Here is a 13,974-nt window from a genome sequence, read left to right on the forward strand (position 1 = left end):
ATCTAACCTTCCAACTTCGTTGGCGGAGGTAATAACAACAGAAAAGAAACAAAAATAGAAAATAATAGTAATAATAATAACAGTGGCAAAAGATAATTGAAAGAAGGATTAGCAGAGGAGGAGGAGGAGGAGGAGGAGGAGGAGGAGGAGGAGGAAAATTGTCATTTGAGAAAACTTCTACAATACCTACGGAAATAGCACTTTGCGGCTGCTTGTGTGTGTGTGTGTGTGTGTGTGTGTGTGTGTGTGTGAAACCGCGCGTGAACATTATACTGTAATTTCAAGGACATGAGTTATGCGTGGAGGTGTTGGGTGTTTACCTGTTTGTCACACCATCTTTTTCTTCTTTTTTCTTCTTTTTCTTTTTCCTTCTCGAGAGTGACTCGGTATCATACTGTCGGAATTTGCAGCGTTGGGTGGTGGTAGCATTATAAACACACACACACACACACACACACACACACACACACACACACACACACACACACACACACGGCCCGGTAGCTCAGTGGTTAGAGCGTCTGCCTCACAACCAGAAGGACCGGAGTTCGATTCCCCGACCGGGTGAAGATAAGTTGAGTTTATCTTCTTTCAGGTGTAGCCCCTGTTCACCTAGCAGTGAGTAGGTACGCGACGTAAGGCGATGAATTGTGACCTCGTTGTCGCGGTGTGTTGTGTGTGAGTGGTCTCAGTCCTCCCTAAAGATCGGTCACTGAGCTCTGAGCTCCTTCCGTAGGGGAACGGCTGGCTGTCTCGAGAAAGACCCGCAGCAGACCAAGAGGTGAAAAAAAGAGGTGAATTACACACACACACACACACGTACACAATGTAAAACCTTCACTTCGGGTCTTGGTTTTCTTCCTCGACACGAAGCTATGCAAGATGTAAGAAAGAGGAAAAGAGGTTGGTCACCTGTCAAAACTCTGCTAGTATAGAAACCAAGAATTAATTTGCTGGTTAACTCACATCAGAACTAAAGGAAGTGTGGGGATGTGACGCGAGGAAATGGGTCCGCGAGGGGGAAGTTTAACATGAAGTGAACCTTATCCATGGAAACGGCGACAGATGACAATAACTATCTCAAAATTAACGTGAAAATTGAATCTGGAAGGCAACTTATGACGGAAATAGTTGATTTTGTGAACTGCAATTCTTTGTTAATGAATTTCATAAGCTCCATGGACTTAACTTTGTATAGCCCTCTAACAGCACGGAGCAAAGTCAAGCCTCGAGACTGTTATATTATGTCAAAGACATTGAATTCTGATTCCATTCGTTGGGTTCTTCCATCCATGGCTCAGTGCTGGTGAAGTCACTCCCGTCCCTCGCCCCGCCGGACCCACTGCCGAGTCACACCATAATTTTGTATAGAACGCAAACACAATCATATAGTTTACAACAGGAATTTTATTGTTTGATTATAGTCGAAAATAATATACTGATGAATAGTTATATAATAACTTTTGATCTAATTTATTTCATGACCTGATGGCCGAATAGTGTCAAATGCAAGTGCTGTATCATGCAGGAAATGCGAGATATATGTCCGAGGGAAAATAAAGATAAAAAGCTAACAACATATTATTCAGCAGATCTGAAAACCAATGGATTGCAGTGGAGGAATCGTTGTTTGTGACGCGTGGGAGGGGTGGACGAGGGTGTGTGTCCGCCCCATGGTCTGCCCTGACAAGACAGCAAGGAACGCCTATATAGCACTGCATCGAGTCTCGTGCAGCGTGTCTCAGGGTTGATAAATGACATTATCCGCCATGCTCAAGTGACTCGTTATCAATCTTTTACGTTTATTGCACAAACTAGTATATATTTGTACTGCATATATCAGTAACTGATTGACATTACAGTGGAACATAGAAATACATATTATTTGGCCATTAATACGAGAGATAAACTGGTGACTGAAAATTACACAGTTTGATAAAATTTTGACGTCTAAATAACGTACGTATTGCATCATTACACTCAGCGAGACTCACACCAGAAGATTGTCCGTTCACACACACACACACACACACACACACACACATTGACTAAAGGAGGCGACAGGCTGAGTAAGTAGACATTATAAGTTGTCTTATTCGCATTGTTCTTGGTCAGTGAGCGAATTCGAACACGCATTTCGACATTCCGAGTGGCATACAAATATTCATTGTCATTTAATGTTAGAACAACTCGAGATGTTCATGCAGTTTCCCCTACAAAATTAACAGAGCATGATTACTAAGCCTGAGTTGAGAAGCATTGCCTATGCATAGAACTGAGGTTTGTATTGGCAGCATAATTTCAGCAGTGGTTACTGCTCGCTCTCAGTGTACTCTGGAGGAATGGTAGTCTTTTCCTTGCGGGGCCGCCCCCTGCCGCCCCGCCGGTGCGTTCGTCCGCGGCCTTTGCTACGCGTCTCCTGTCTGGCCTCGTGTTCCTGGCCGGATGCCCCTCGCCCTTCATCATTCTGAGAACCGCCCGCACCCTCAGCGTCATTTCGTTTGTACTGGGACGCTTGACGACCAGACTCTCGAGGAGACGCTGGCGCTCGAGTCGGGTCCTGCCTGCCCCTAGAAGCATCCCGAGGTAAAGATGGCCGCCCTAAACCTCGCCCCGAGGACGCTGGGCCTTGGTTTTGAGTTTGGTCTGTCACTCGAGGTTTGTGGTCACCATTGACCTCTGCCAACTCTGTGTGTGAGTTATGAAGCTGTTGTTGCTGATGATACTGCTGCTGCTGCTCAGACTGATGCTGTCCGTGTTGACGTCGTGCTCGCCCTCTTCCAAAGTGTCTGCCCCGGCCACGCTGCTGCTGCTGTTGCTGCTGCTGCTGCTGCTGCTGCTGCTGTGAATGTTGCTGCTGATGTTGCTGCTGTTGTTGTGCATGCTGCTGGTGCTGCAAAGGGGCCGAGGAGATTGCTGGAAATGTTGTTCCTCCTTCGCGTTCCCTTGACCTGCGGGAGATATAACGAATGCAATATTCTGAAGCGTTCCGAAAGTTGAGGTACCATATTAACAATTGACATACAGGCTAATTGCAAATGTGAACTGGCATGCCTGCTTTGGCCCCACCAGAGCCAAGTGCCTCACGCTACCTGTCAGCCATCCTGCGTCGGGTGGGGCTCGCGGTGTACGGAGGAGGCTTGCCGTTTCGCTCTTGTTGAGGGAATTGCTGACGGAGGGGAGGGAAGCGAGGCTCTCTGTCTGCTTGAGGCTTGGATTCTGTGCCGCGTCTGGGCAGGGGCGAGGATGCCCCCATTAGCCTGTCGGTCTGGGAGGCTCGAGGAGACACGTCTCGCTGGCCCACCTGTCGTGCCGCAAAGGCGTTAGTAATGAGAGCTGACCAGGGGAGGACGGCCGCTGCGTTGGGGCTAAGGCAGGCTTTGAATGATGTGCAAATGGAAAACATTATACAAGGAGCAACGTTTGGAGCTTGAAATATTTAATACGCGACTTTTCTTCCCCAATATGACACTCCTTGAAAAAATAAGCAAATGTACAGCAAGCCATCAGCAAGGCCGTAAGCCTCAAGCTAATCACAAGACCAAAGTCACAGTACAAACATGACTTTTTAAGCATCACACCAGTAAGTTCTTAGTTTTTAGGGTACACGCCATAGATATTTATATTACTGTAAAGTCATAATTTTTATTTGGTTTACAAATAACCTTTCATAGCAGTCATGTCATAGTGTCTTAGTGGACTTGACAAAACACAGAAAAATGAAAATTTCAATCAAGATGTTTTACGACAGTCTTTTCGGAATCTGATGCGCGAAAAGACTGGTTCTGGCGATGCTAACGTGTCGGCTCGAGGGCTACGGACTATACGGACGTTGCTGCAGGTTTAGTACAACCAAACACACGACAACATATCCAGACAGTAATCAACCAGAGATCATGTGCCGTGGCGACACACGGTGGTGGTGTGGGGGGCACACGGAGGGGGGTGCTCACTTGTCTGGTGTGTGGGGAGACGTGCAGGGTGGCGCGGGGTGTTTGGTCGCCTGTGTGTGGTGGAGGGCGGGGAGGGGGCCGTGGCGGAGGTAGATGCGGGGGCGCCGCTACCCTTGTGGTGGCGGGCAGACTGCCGGGACCTTCGCCAGCTGCCTCGCGTGCTTGCCTGGGGAGGGGAGGCGTTGTCACTGGTGTGAAAGGCAGTGCCGGAGTCCTGCTCAGCAGAGGGACTCTAGGACTTACGGATTTTGATGACAATGGTGATTTGACAGTGATAATATAGAAATTTAGATAATTGTTAGCACTTTTTGTTTTGTTTGCTCACACTTATGCATCTATGGTATTATAATGCGGAAGCCCCAGCAAATGATGGTTTCATGCTCCCAAGGTTTTCTGTGGAATGTTTATAAAATTGATATGGTATGTTTGTATGTAATGCTCTGAAATATGCACTGATAGCAAGTAAAGTCAGTCAAAATCAATGCTCCATGAATATTTTTTCATCCCGTTTCAGCATGTGTCAAGATTGTTCCCTCCGAGGCAGCGGGTCACCCAGGGGTATGTATGTACACATGGCAGGCAGGTGCATGCTGTGTGTGTGCCACCTGGCGGGAGGGGGGGCGGGGCTGCAGGAGAAGCAAGCCAGTGAGTGCGCGGGGTCACGTACCACGGCGCCGCCAACCTGAATGTTGTTCCCGGAAGGGGTGGCGGGCGGGGTGTCGTCTGTGAGCATTCTGGCGGAGGGAGCAGTAGAAGCTATTGTTTAATCAGTTTAATACATAGCTAGTGAAATAGTTTGTTGTATTCCTCCACATCGTCCCGCTGGCCTGTAAGGTTACAGGTGTGTCACAAGCGATGTGTTGTTTCCACCCATGTCGTTTGGCCCCTCACGCTACAGTGTTGCGGCACCTACGAGACGACTCACATGTGTCAATGGTTCCATGAATAGACTCATCAGGTACACCGCTTCCGAACTGACTGCCTAACCTCCTGCATCTCAGACCCACATTGAGAGTTACTCCACGGCACCGAAGCCATAAAAAGATAATTAAGTGGAATCTAAAAATCTTCCATACCCACGCATAATAGGTCAGGAACAAAAGGAAACGTGTTGGTGTCAGGAAAAAAACAATTATTCTGTTTAACCAGATGAAATTGTCCACATCATGTAATTTGACAGATGTACTGCTGGAGCCTATGTGCAGGATATATTGCGGTTAGTTTCGTATTTATGAAAAAAAAAACAGTTTACAAGTATGATTAATAGTTTTACAAAAGAGGGAGAGAGAACAATAATATAGGAGATCCAACCACTCGGATAATGTTTACACGTAGCGCCTCCATTTCGTCCCCGAAACATCCTCTGTCTGTTCAGCTGAGCTGATGACGACCACACTGGGTCAAGTGGACGTCACTCCCCTCCCCACGACGCTCCCTTCCTCCCAAGTCTGTCCCACACTCCCGTGTCTGTGCGGCAACTGATCTTGTGCAAATCAACAAAAAAAATGTGAAGTAGCCAGGCTATCTTCATAACCTTCAAATACATACACTTTGCTCGATTAGTTAACTAGGCGCCTTTGGTGTATTGTGAATAATTTACTTTCAACCACATCATTGCACGCTGAAGAGCAAGTTCTTGTGAATGAGCTTACACATCAGAGGATAGCAAAACTTCTCAATTACCGATGAATACGATTTTTTCTTTGTCCCTAACTCATTCAGGTTACGAACGGCGCACAGCACTCCACAATGTTGAAACATTACACCAGAGAAGGGAATGTTGTGACTGATATATATATTTTTGTAAAGAAAATCATGATTTGTGCGTATAATTTATAGTCATGAGTGTGGATGAATATTACGTGAAATCATTAACTATATCACTGGAAGTAATGATCATGAAATCGAAAATGTATATGATATAATGTGCTCAAATTGCCAGCCGCCGGTCATAACGACTCGCGAGGTGAATCAGCATGTTCGGTGGGGCCAGCAAGATGTAATCTTCGAGACCGGCCCGGCCTGGGGTACAGTAGATCTGTCTGGGGGTCTTGGTTTGTGCTCCCTCAGCCTAAGCCTTAACAGGAGCGGCGTGATGCGGGTTGGCACTGGCGGCTTCTGTGAGTCATGACGGGCGTGACTTGGTTAACCGCTGGTATGCTCACTCCCTCACTGGGATCCCTCTTCTCATAACTACCCTCTTGGATAAGAAAATTTGTATTTAAAATTATTTGAATTGTTTTTAGCCGGACATGGCGAGCGAGACAGATCAGTTGCGTCCCGGACACTTCTTTATCATTGCAATAATGAGAAAAAAAAACGTGAAAGGTTGAGAGGAATTATGAGTTGGAGTCATCATACTATCCCTTTTAGAAATTACGTGTATTGAATTTGGAAAAATCTTTCAGTAAACGTGAGCTGTATTTTAGTGCCGAGGAATATGTTGTAAAAGTTATATTGAAGACGACTAATTTACAAATATTTTTATATCATGATATCTTGTTCAAAATGTCCAACCTTAATCTTAGTGTATATATTATATTTTTGCTATATGTTTGTCCTCACCTCTTGAGATCCTCGACGAGGGTGGTGAGGTACTTGTTCTTGGCGCGCTCCTCCTCCAACAGGCGCCGCGTGTGGCCCGCCTCCTCCTCCAGCAGCTCCAGATCCAGGGAGCGCACTAGGCGGGGGTCGCCGCGCCCGGTCCGGCCAGGCAGGGGGCGTCTGTGCACGGGAAAGGAAGGAAAACTATTGGCAAAACTTTACTAATTACTGTACACGGACGTATTGTAATGCCAAACGTACCACGAAGACCAGCGATCCGCAGCACAGCGGAACACTGACCAGACAGTGTCCCTGCACAGTAGACCAAAAAAAAAAAAAAAAAAAAAAAAAAAAAGTGTGTGTGGGCGTAGATTACTGTTGATGAGTGTATGGATTGCTTTCGCTCACCTAATAACAAAATCCCCGTTGGAGAGGGTTTGTTGAGGCGGTAGTGTCTTGAGGGGGTCAGGGGCATTGGTGATGGCGGTGGTAGTGGCGGTTGTGGAGGCGAGGCCTGGGCTGGGCTGACTGAGGGTGGGGGCCTCGGGGGCAGCGCTCCTCTTGTTGGCTTCAGGCTTTGCTGGCGCCTCATTCTGAAGCAGTAAAGGTGTCATATATATATATATATATATATATATATATATATATATATATATATATATATATATATATATATATATATATATATATATATATATATATATATATATATATATCGCCTACCTGCGATACAGGCGAACAACAACAGCAATAAGAGAAAGAAAAAGGAAAGAAATATAAAAAAAACACCAATAGAAAATAAAATAAAAGAAAAGAAAAGAAAAAGAAAAAAGAAAAACAAGAAAAACTAAAATAAAATTAAATAAAACATATTAAAGGTAAATGTCCAGATTATGACCCAACTTACACTGGTGGACGAGACTATTTTTTTCTGGTAGTTTTCGGTGTGCTATGGAATACTCTGCCAACCGTTTCTGTCGCAAATCATTAAATCACTATAAAAAAAAAAAAAATTTTCAAAGCGTGTTGAACACCCGCCGCCGCTACCGCAAAATAGCTCGCAGAGAGGTTCAACTTGGACACCCGTGGGAAATCGAGGGTTTTGGGTGGGGGAGCGTATTAAAACTACTCCAATCAAACTTTACATTACCTCCTAACCAGGGTGGGCTGCTCCCCCCCTGGACTCCCCCCCCCATGTATATGCGACTTATTTCTGCGAGGAGGCTACGCTTTCGTTAATATTATCCTCATTATTATTTGATATATTATGTGTAAATTATTATATATTATCGTGACGTGGTGTGAGGATTTCTCTTATTGAAGCATCTGGCAACCCTACAGACCCTCCTACTACCACCACCATGGCGGGCGCGGGCGGGCGCGACTGCGCGACTGACGTAAATATTTACGACAATTTTTTTATATATAACAAGAACGAGTGATTTGCGACGGCAATGCAATACGGCAATGTGTTGTATGGACACTAAACCTTTTATGGAACACCAAGGCATTCGTGGGTGTGAGTTGGACCCTAATCTAGAATAATACAAAAATAAATAAATAAATAAATAAATAAATAAATAAATAAATATGGAATATAGTAAAATTAACTAACTAACTATCTAACTATTAAACTATTGAACTACCTATTTAACTACCTTCCCAACTAACGGTAATACAGTTGTTTGATTACCTATTAACTAACTAACTAACAAACCAAATAACAATCTAACATTGATAGTGAGGTAAGGTGCGGTTAAACTTACAGGAGCTGCCTTGTACGTATAAACCAACCGGTCTCTTGCAGACTCCTTACGTTCTTATATATATATATATATATATATATATATATATATATATATATATATATATATATATATATATATATATATATATATATATACATATATATATATATATATATGAAAGAGCCAGGACGCGTGGCAATGGTTTTAAGTTAGACAAATTCAGATTCAACAAAGACATAGGCAAGAATTGGTTCACCAATAGAGCGGTGGACGAATGGAACAGGCTTGGGAGCCAATAGCATAGATACATTCAAGAAGAGGTTAGATAAAGCCATGGATGGTGAGGTAAGGTGGGGTTGAGTGTACAGGAGCTGCCTTGTATAGGCCAACCGGCCTCTTGCAGACTCCTTCCGTTCTTATGTCCTTATATAAATATATATATATATATATATATATATATATATATATATATATATATATATATATATATATATATATATCTATATATATGTATATATATATATATATATATACACAGTCGTAACACTATATATATATATAGCCTATATATATATATATATATATATATATATATATATATATATATATATATATATATATATATATATATATATATATATATATATATATATATATATATATCTATGTGTGTGTGTGTGTGTGTGTGTGTGTGTGTGTGTCTGTGTTCCCGTAGCTGTTATTGGAAAGTATGTCGCATCTCGATTTGAAAAATTATTATATTCAAGAAGGAATAAGATATCCAAATCCTTGAAAATTATTCAAGTAAAATTGTGTTACATGAAACATTTTGTGAGCTGAGTTTACAGATGTTTAGTTCACGGCTTTCCTTTCACCGCGACTATCGTGCACATGACTCTTGACTCCTGACCTTGGGAGATGTAGCCTCGTCGCTCTCCGGGCTGAAGGGAATGTCTTGGTTCACCTGGCTGGCGTACGGCCCCATCAGCAGCTGGAAGGTCAAGTCTGGAAATAGGGAAATAACGGCTATGAAGGTGAAGGGATCTTCTGCAAGGTGTATTTCACACTGTTACGAAGTTGTCATGGGATGCTACTTCATTTCAGAAAACATTACCAACATGTTTTTAATGGACTGCATTAGTCTAATTATTCTGGTGCAGCGTCATCCACCGTGTACTGCATCCTCCCTTGCACTCCGTTCTCGTATGGTGCTTCTTCCTTGACTCCTCCACCGACACAACCCTCCTCACCTCCGTTCTCCTCAAGTATCCTTAGCCTTAGCCTTCCCTTGATTCTTCTTCCTTCACTGGTCACATCTTATACTATCTTTTATTTTATTCTCTCTCTCTCTCTCTCTCTCTCTCTCTCTCTCTCTCTCTCTCTCTCTCTGTGTGTGTGTGTGTGTGTGTGTGTGTGTGTGTGTGTGTGTGTGCTTACCCCTGTTCTTCTGCTTGAGGGAATCGATCTGCTGGTGGAGGCCCGTCAGGAGGTTGGAGTGGGTGATCTTCAGCTCCCCCAGGTCGTGCTCCAGCTGGCCCGCGCGCGCCCACCCCCCACACCCACAGCTTCGGTTCTGTCAGGGCAGCAATACCACTTGTGTTGGGCTGTTATTGTTACTGTGGTGGGGTGAGGGGGGGGGGGGGGCTGTGATCGTAAGTGTGTGTGTGTGTGTGTGTGTGTGTGTGTGTGTGTGTGTGTGTGTGTTTGTTTGTGATTGTTGTTGTTGTTGGCGGTGGTGTTGGTGTTGGCGGTGGTGTTGTTGTTGTTGGCGGTGGTGTTGGTGTTGTTGGCGGTGGTGTTGGCGGTGGTGTTGTTGGTGTTGGCGGTGTTGTTGTTGTTGTTGGCGGTGGTGTTGTTGTTGTTGGCGGTGGTGTTGTTGGTGTTGGCGGTGTTGTTGTTGTTGTTGGCGGTGGTGTTGTTGGTGTTGGCGGTGGTGTTGTTGTTGTTGGCGGTGGTGTTGTTGGTGTTGGCGGTGGTGTTGTTGGTGTTGGCGGTGGTGTTGTTGTTGTTGGCGGTGGTGTTGTTGGTGTTGGCGGTGGTGTTGCTGTTGTTGGCGGTGGTGTTGTTGTTGTTGGCGGTGGTGTTGTTGGTGTTGGCGGTGGTGTTGTTGTTGTTGGCGGTGGTGTTGGTGTTGGTGTTGGTGGTGGTATCGTTATTATTTTTGTGATGTTGCAATTGTTATTTTGATGATTGTTATTATTGTTGTTTTTCTTTTTTTGTTTTGTTGTTGTAGTTGTTGCTATTGTTGGTGCTGATGCTACTGCTGTTGATGATGATAATGATGATGTGAAGCAAAATATTGTTAAATAAGTCATCTAAGTTTTTGAATCTGTAAATTCCAACACGTTGGAATACTTTCGCAAAATTTTATTAAAATGCAAGGAGTCATAATTCAGAAAAAAAACTTTCACACAGTTGATTAAAATCGTTTAACTGAAAGTTCTTAATTAGAAAGATTAGATAGGTGTAAAAAAAGTACTTACAACATTGCCTTTGTCATCCGCCTTTCTGATCCTCTTTTCCTTGTCGACGCTTTCAGTGTTTCGACTGAGTCTGGTCGGAGGCGTCGCCGCTAACTTGGTGATAAGGGCATTCTGCTGCTGCTGTTGCTGCTGCTGCTCCCATGGGCTGCCCCCGCCCCCCGCCAGGTGAGGGGAGAATACCCCGATGCCCAAACCTGACGGGGAACGTTCGATCGTCACGCCCTTGTCCGTCATGTTACTTGAGGACCCTGCGAGGCGGGCTTATCTGCTGCACCCTCAGGTTACACACGTCTCCCGCCGCTGAGTGGTGGTAGTGTGGCGGCTGAGGCGGGTGTTGGTTTTAGTCTGAGGACGAAAGTATAGGGTTCAGGAGGGCTTGGTAGCAAGAAGGGCTGATAGTCAGTTAGAGCCGCGACTGGCTGCTGACTGAGATACAGACGATCACTAAGTTTGTTCACGGCCACAGAAACAATGAAAATGATTTGGTTTCGTTGCTCAGCTCCCAAACCTGCAGCAGCGGTTGGTGCTGAACTGTGTGCTGAACTATCTACTCAGGCTGGAGGAGGATCCTGTGTGTGAAGACTCAGGAGAGGCGGCCTGCCACAACGCCTTCCCGATGACGTCACTGCTTCTGCTTACCGGCCGGGTGATGATGCTTGGCTGATGTCACTGTCGCATCGCTCCCACCGAACACAGCACGCGGGTCACGTCACGAGCAATGCTCAACTTTAAGATTGGTGAGAAGGAAAACTACTTGATTTTCCACGAAGGCTCACGCAATATTCTCCAGCAGCATCCACACATTCACGTTTGATTTGTCAGTGATCGATTAAGTAACTTCAAAGAGGACGGTGAATCATCGATAGCTATAATTTTCCTATGAAATAATTATATCCTAGGAACTCTGAGGTATAGTCACGGCGTCAGCCTTTAAATTAACACTAGGGCCAGCCGACGCCATTTTGCTCAAGTTCCGGAGGCGCGAGCCACGTAAGTCTGCCATAAATCAGTCCCATGAGGAGGCCGGGCTCAGGGCACCAGAGTCCTGAGGGGCTGCGGGGGGCGGGGGAAACATGGTGCCGCTGCTGTTACTGCTGCTGGCTCCCTCGGGCGGGGGTGTGGCCTCCCGGCGGGTGTCCTCAAGGGAAGGGCTCTCTCTGCCACACTCTGTAAAGCAAACAAAGCATTAACATTTTTGCCTCTATAACATCTGTTAGAATATTCTGTAATGTAATAGATTTCGATAACTAATGGAGTTGAGCTGAATAGAATCTACAAATATCATAATTTTTATGAGTGCATACTTTCGGTTGCTGCTGTAGCTTACATTTTTGTTTTTACAGCACAGGAGACAGTTCAAGGGAGTAAAAAAAAAGAAAACAATAATGAAAAAAAAAGCCCGCTACTTACTGCTCCTGAATAGAGTAGAGAGGAGTGGCCAAAAAGAGAAATCAATTTCGGGAGGATAGGTGTCCTGATACCTTCCTCTTGAAAGAGTTCAAGTCGTAGGCAGGAGGAAATACAGATGAGGGAAGATCGTTCCAGAGTTTACCAGCCTGAGGGATGAAAGAGTGAAGATGCTGGTAAACTCTTGCATAAGGGGTTTGGACAGTATAGGGATGAGCTTGATCAGGAAGTCGTGTGAGGCGAGGCCGCAGGAGGGGGGGAGGCATGCAGTTAGCAAGTTCAGAAGAGCAGTCAGCGTGAAAATATCGATAGAAGATAGAAAGAGAGGCAACATCGCGACGGAATTTAAGAGGTAGAAGACTATATTTATATATATTTATATCAACCAACCAACAGTAGCGTATACAGGGAGGACGTTCGACTGTGGCCTTTTCTCACTCGGCCTTTCAGATTATTATATAAAAGTGTGAATGAAAAACAAAATGGGTATCTGCAATTTCCGTTGCCGTTTAAAGATTTTGTCACTCCGCGGAGGGACCATGGCGCTTCGTCGGGTGACGGCCCATGAATAGGGTGCCGATAGATCGACTCTATCGGCTGATGCCGACCAAGTCGGTTTTCGACGAGGACTGGCGTGTCTCTGCACAATTTCCCCTTCTTCAAAGATTTCCCCCTAGTATCACTAGGGGAACGGGCCCTTGTCCGAAGAGGGAAAAAATTGCTCCCTCCTGCACGAGGGAGCACGCGCCGATCGAAATCTAGCCGACCAAGTCGGTCTGTCGGCGAGGACTGGCGTGTCTCTGCAATTTCCCCTCTGACAGTCATATACTAGACTCATAAGACTTGGTGCTCCTCCCTTTTCATAAAAATATATACTCCCCTGTCACCTGAAAATATCGCAGTCCCCACTGAACCTGTGTACATCCACTAGTTATATTGTCTTCAGGTTGCTGTAATAAGTCATACTCCAAAAATAACTCATGACTCAACGGGACCAAAAATATTACTCACTCACTTGCTCACGTTGGGGGAGGAAGCCCTGCCAACCCGCGCCATTGCTCTTCAACAAACTCACGTAATCAATAAAACGGACTGGGACAGGAAAAAGCTCTGTCTCCCTCACAGCTATTTTCTTTTCGTGTTGTCGTGCAGCATCAAATTAAGCACATGTGAGATTGTAGTTTTACCTTATACTTACAAGCGGGTAATTAATGAGAACATATTAGGGCACCATCTCCCTCGCAACTCTTTTCATTTATTATAGATTTTTTTTACGAAGCAAAATTTAAGTGTGTGCGAACTAGTGGTTTGGCTCACATATAAGATTGCGGTTCAGCTTTTAAGATGCAAGCAAAGATTAGCAATAAACGAAGAAGGAACAGTGATATAAAAGGTCAGTCTCACTTAAAAGATGCCAGCTGAGGTAACCGAAGAAAATGTTGGCTGCAAGAGAGGAACTAAAGCGAAGAAAAGATCCAAAATCGTATTGCAATAGAGACTAATGTAAGGGCTTGAAGTTTGCATGTCATGGAGCAGTCAAACAAACATCGCTGCCCAAACAGACAAATATTGACGAGTAATACGTTCCGCGTGCAAGTGCCACATTTTTCATTGGTAACGGCGCGTCATTTGTAACAATTGCTGATTTTTTTCCAGTTTTATTTGAGTCAGAGCAACATTTAAGTGTAGAATCGCAATTTCTCTCTCTCTCTCTCTCTCTCTCTCTCTCACACACACACACACACACCACGACCTCCCCAAGCAAGCAGAACGAATAACAAGACTAAAGTGCGTTGATATCACATAATGCTGTTAAACTTTGCTACAATTTATTGTCCG

The 13,974-nt window shown here is 44.8% G+C and overlaps 2 protein-coding genes across 7 annotated transcripts in view; one reads left to right on the forward strand and one right to left on the reverse strand.

The window, feature by feature from the left end:
- Positions 1-13,974, forward strand: part of LOC126998917 (uncharacterized) — a 73,459-nt gene that overhangs the window by 14,372 nt on the left and 45,113 nt on the right. The window contains exon 2 of the mRNA XM_050861170.1: positions 4,468-4,511. The gene's annotated coding sequence lies outside the window, so the exon portion shown is untranslated. The remainder of the gene's footprint in view (positions 1-4,467; positions 4,512-13,974) is intronic.
- The window catches only part of LOC126998914 (putative mediator of RNA polymerase II transcription subunit 12), a 39,545-nt gene continuing 27,341 nt past the window's right edge, over positions 1,771-13,974 (reverse strand). For 3 of the 6 annotated variants that reach the window (XM_050861156.1, XM_050861154.1, XM_050861158.1), the window contains exons 2-9: positions 10,729-11,895; positions 9,683-9,818; positions 9,156-9,250; positions 6,906-7,090; positions 6,519-6,677; positions 3,954-4,119; positions 3,093-3,304; positions 1,771-2,951 (exon numbers count right to left, since the gene is read on the reverse strand). In XM_050861156.1, the coding sequence (XP_050717113.1) occupies positions 2,312-2,951; positions 3,093-3,304; positions 3,954-4,119; positions 6,519-6,677; positions 6,906-7,090; positions 9,156-9,250; positions 9,683-9,818; positions 10,729-10,962 (1,827 nt within the window). In that variant the 5' untranslated portion in view covers positions 10,963-11,895 and the 3' untranslated portion in view covers positions 1,771-2,311. Of the gene's footprint in view, positions 2,952-3,092; positions 3,305-3,953; positions 4,120-6,518; positions 6,678-6,905; positions 7,091-9,155; positions 9,251-9,682; positions 9,819-10,728; positions 11,896-12,138; positions 12,285-13,974 lie in introns of all 6 variants that reach the window. The other 3 variants (XM_050861159.1, XM_050861157.1, XM_050861155.1) reach the window with 3 other exon arrangements.

The sequence above is a fragment of the Eriocheir sinensis genome, chromosome 15 (genome assembly GCF_024679095.1).
Source record: "Eriocheir sinensis breed Jianghai 21 chromosome 15, ASM2467909v1, whole genome shotgun sequence".
Classification (NCBI taxonomy): Eukaryota; Metazoa; Arthropoda; class Malacostraca; order Decapoda; family Varunidae; genus Eriocheir; species Eriocheir sinensis.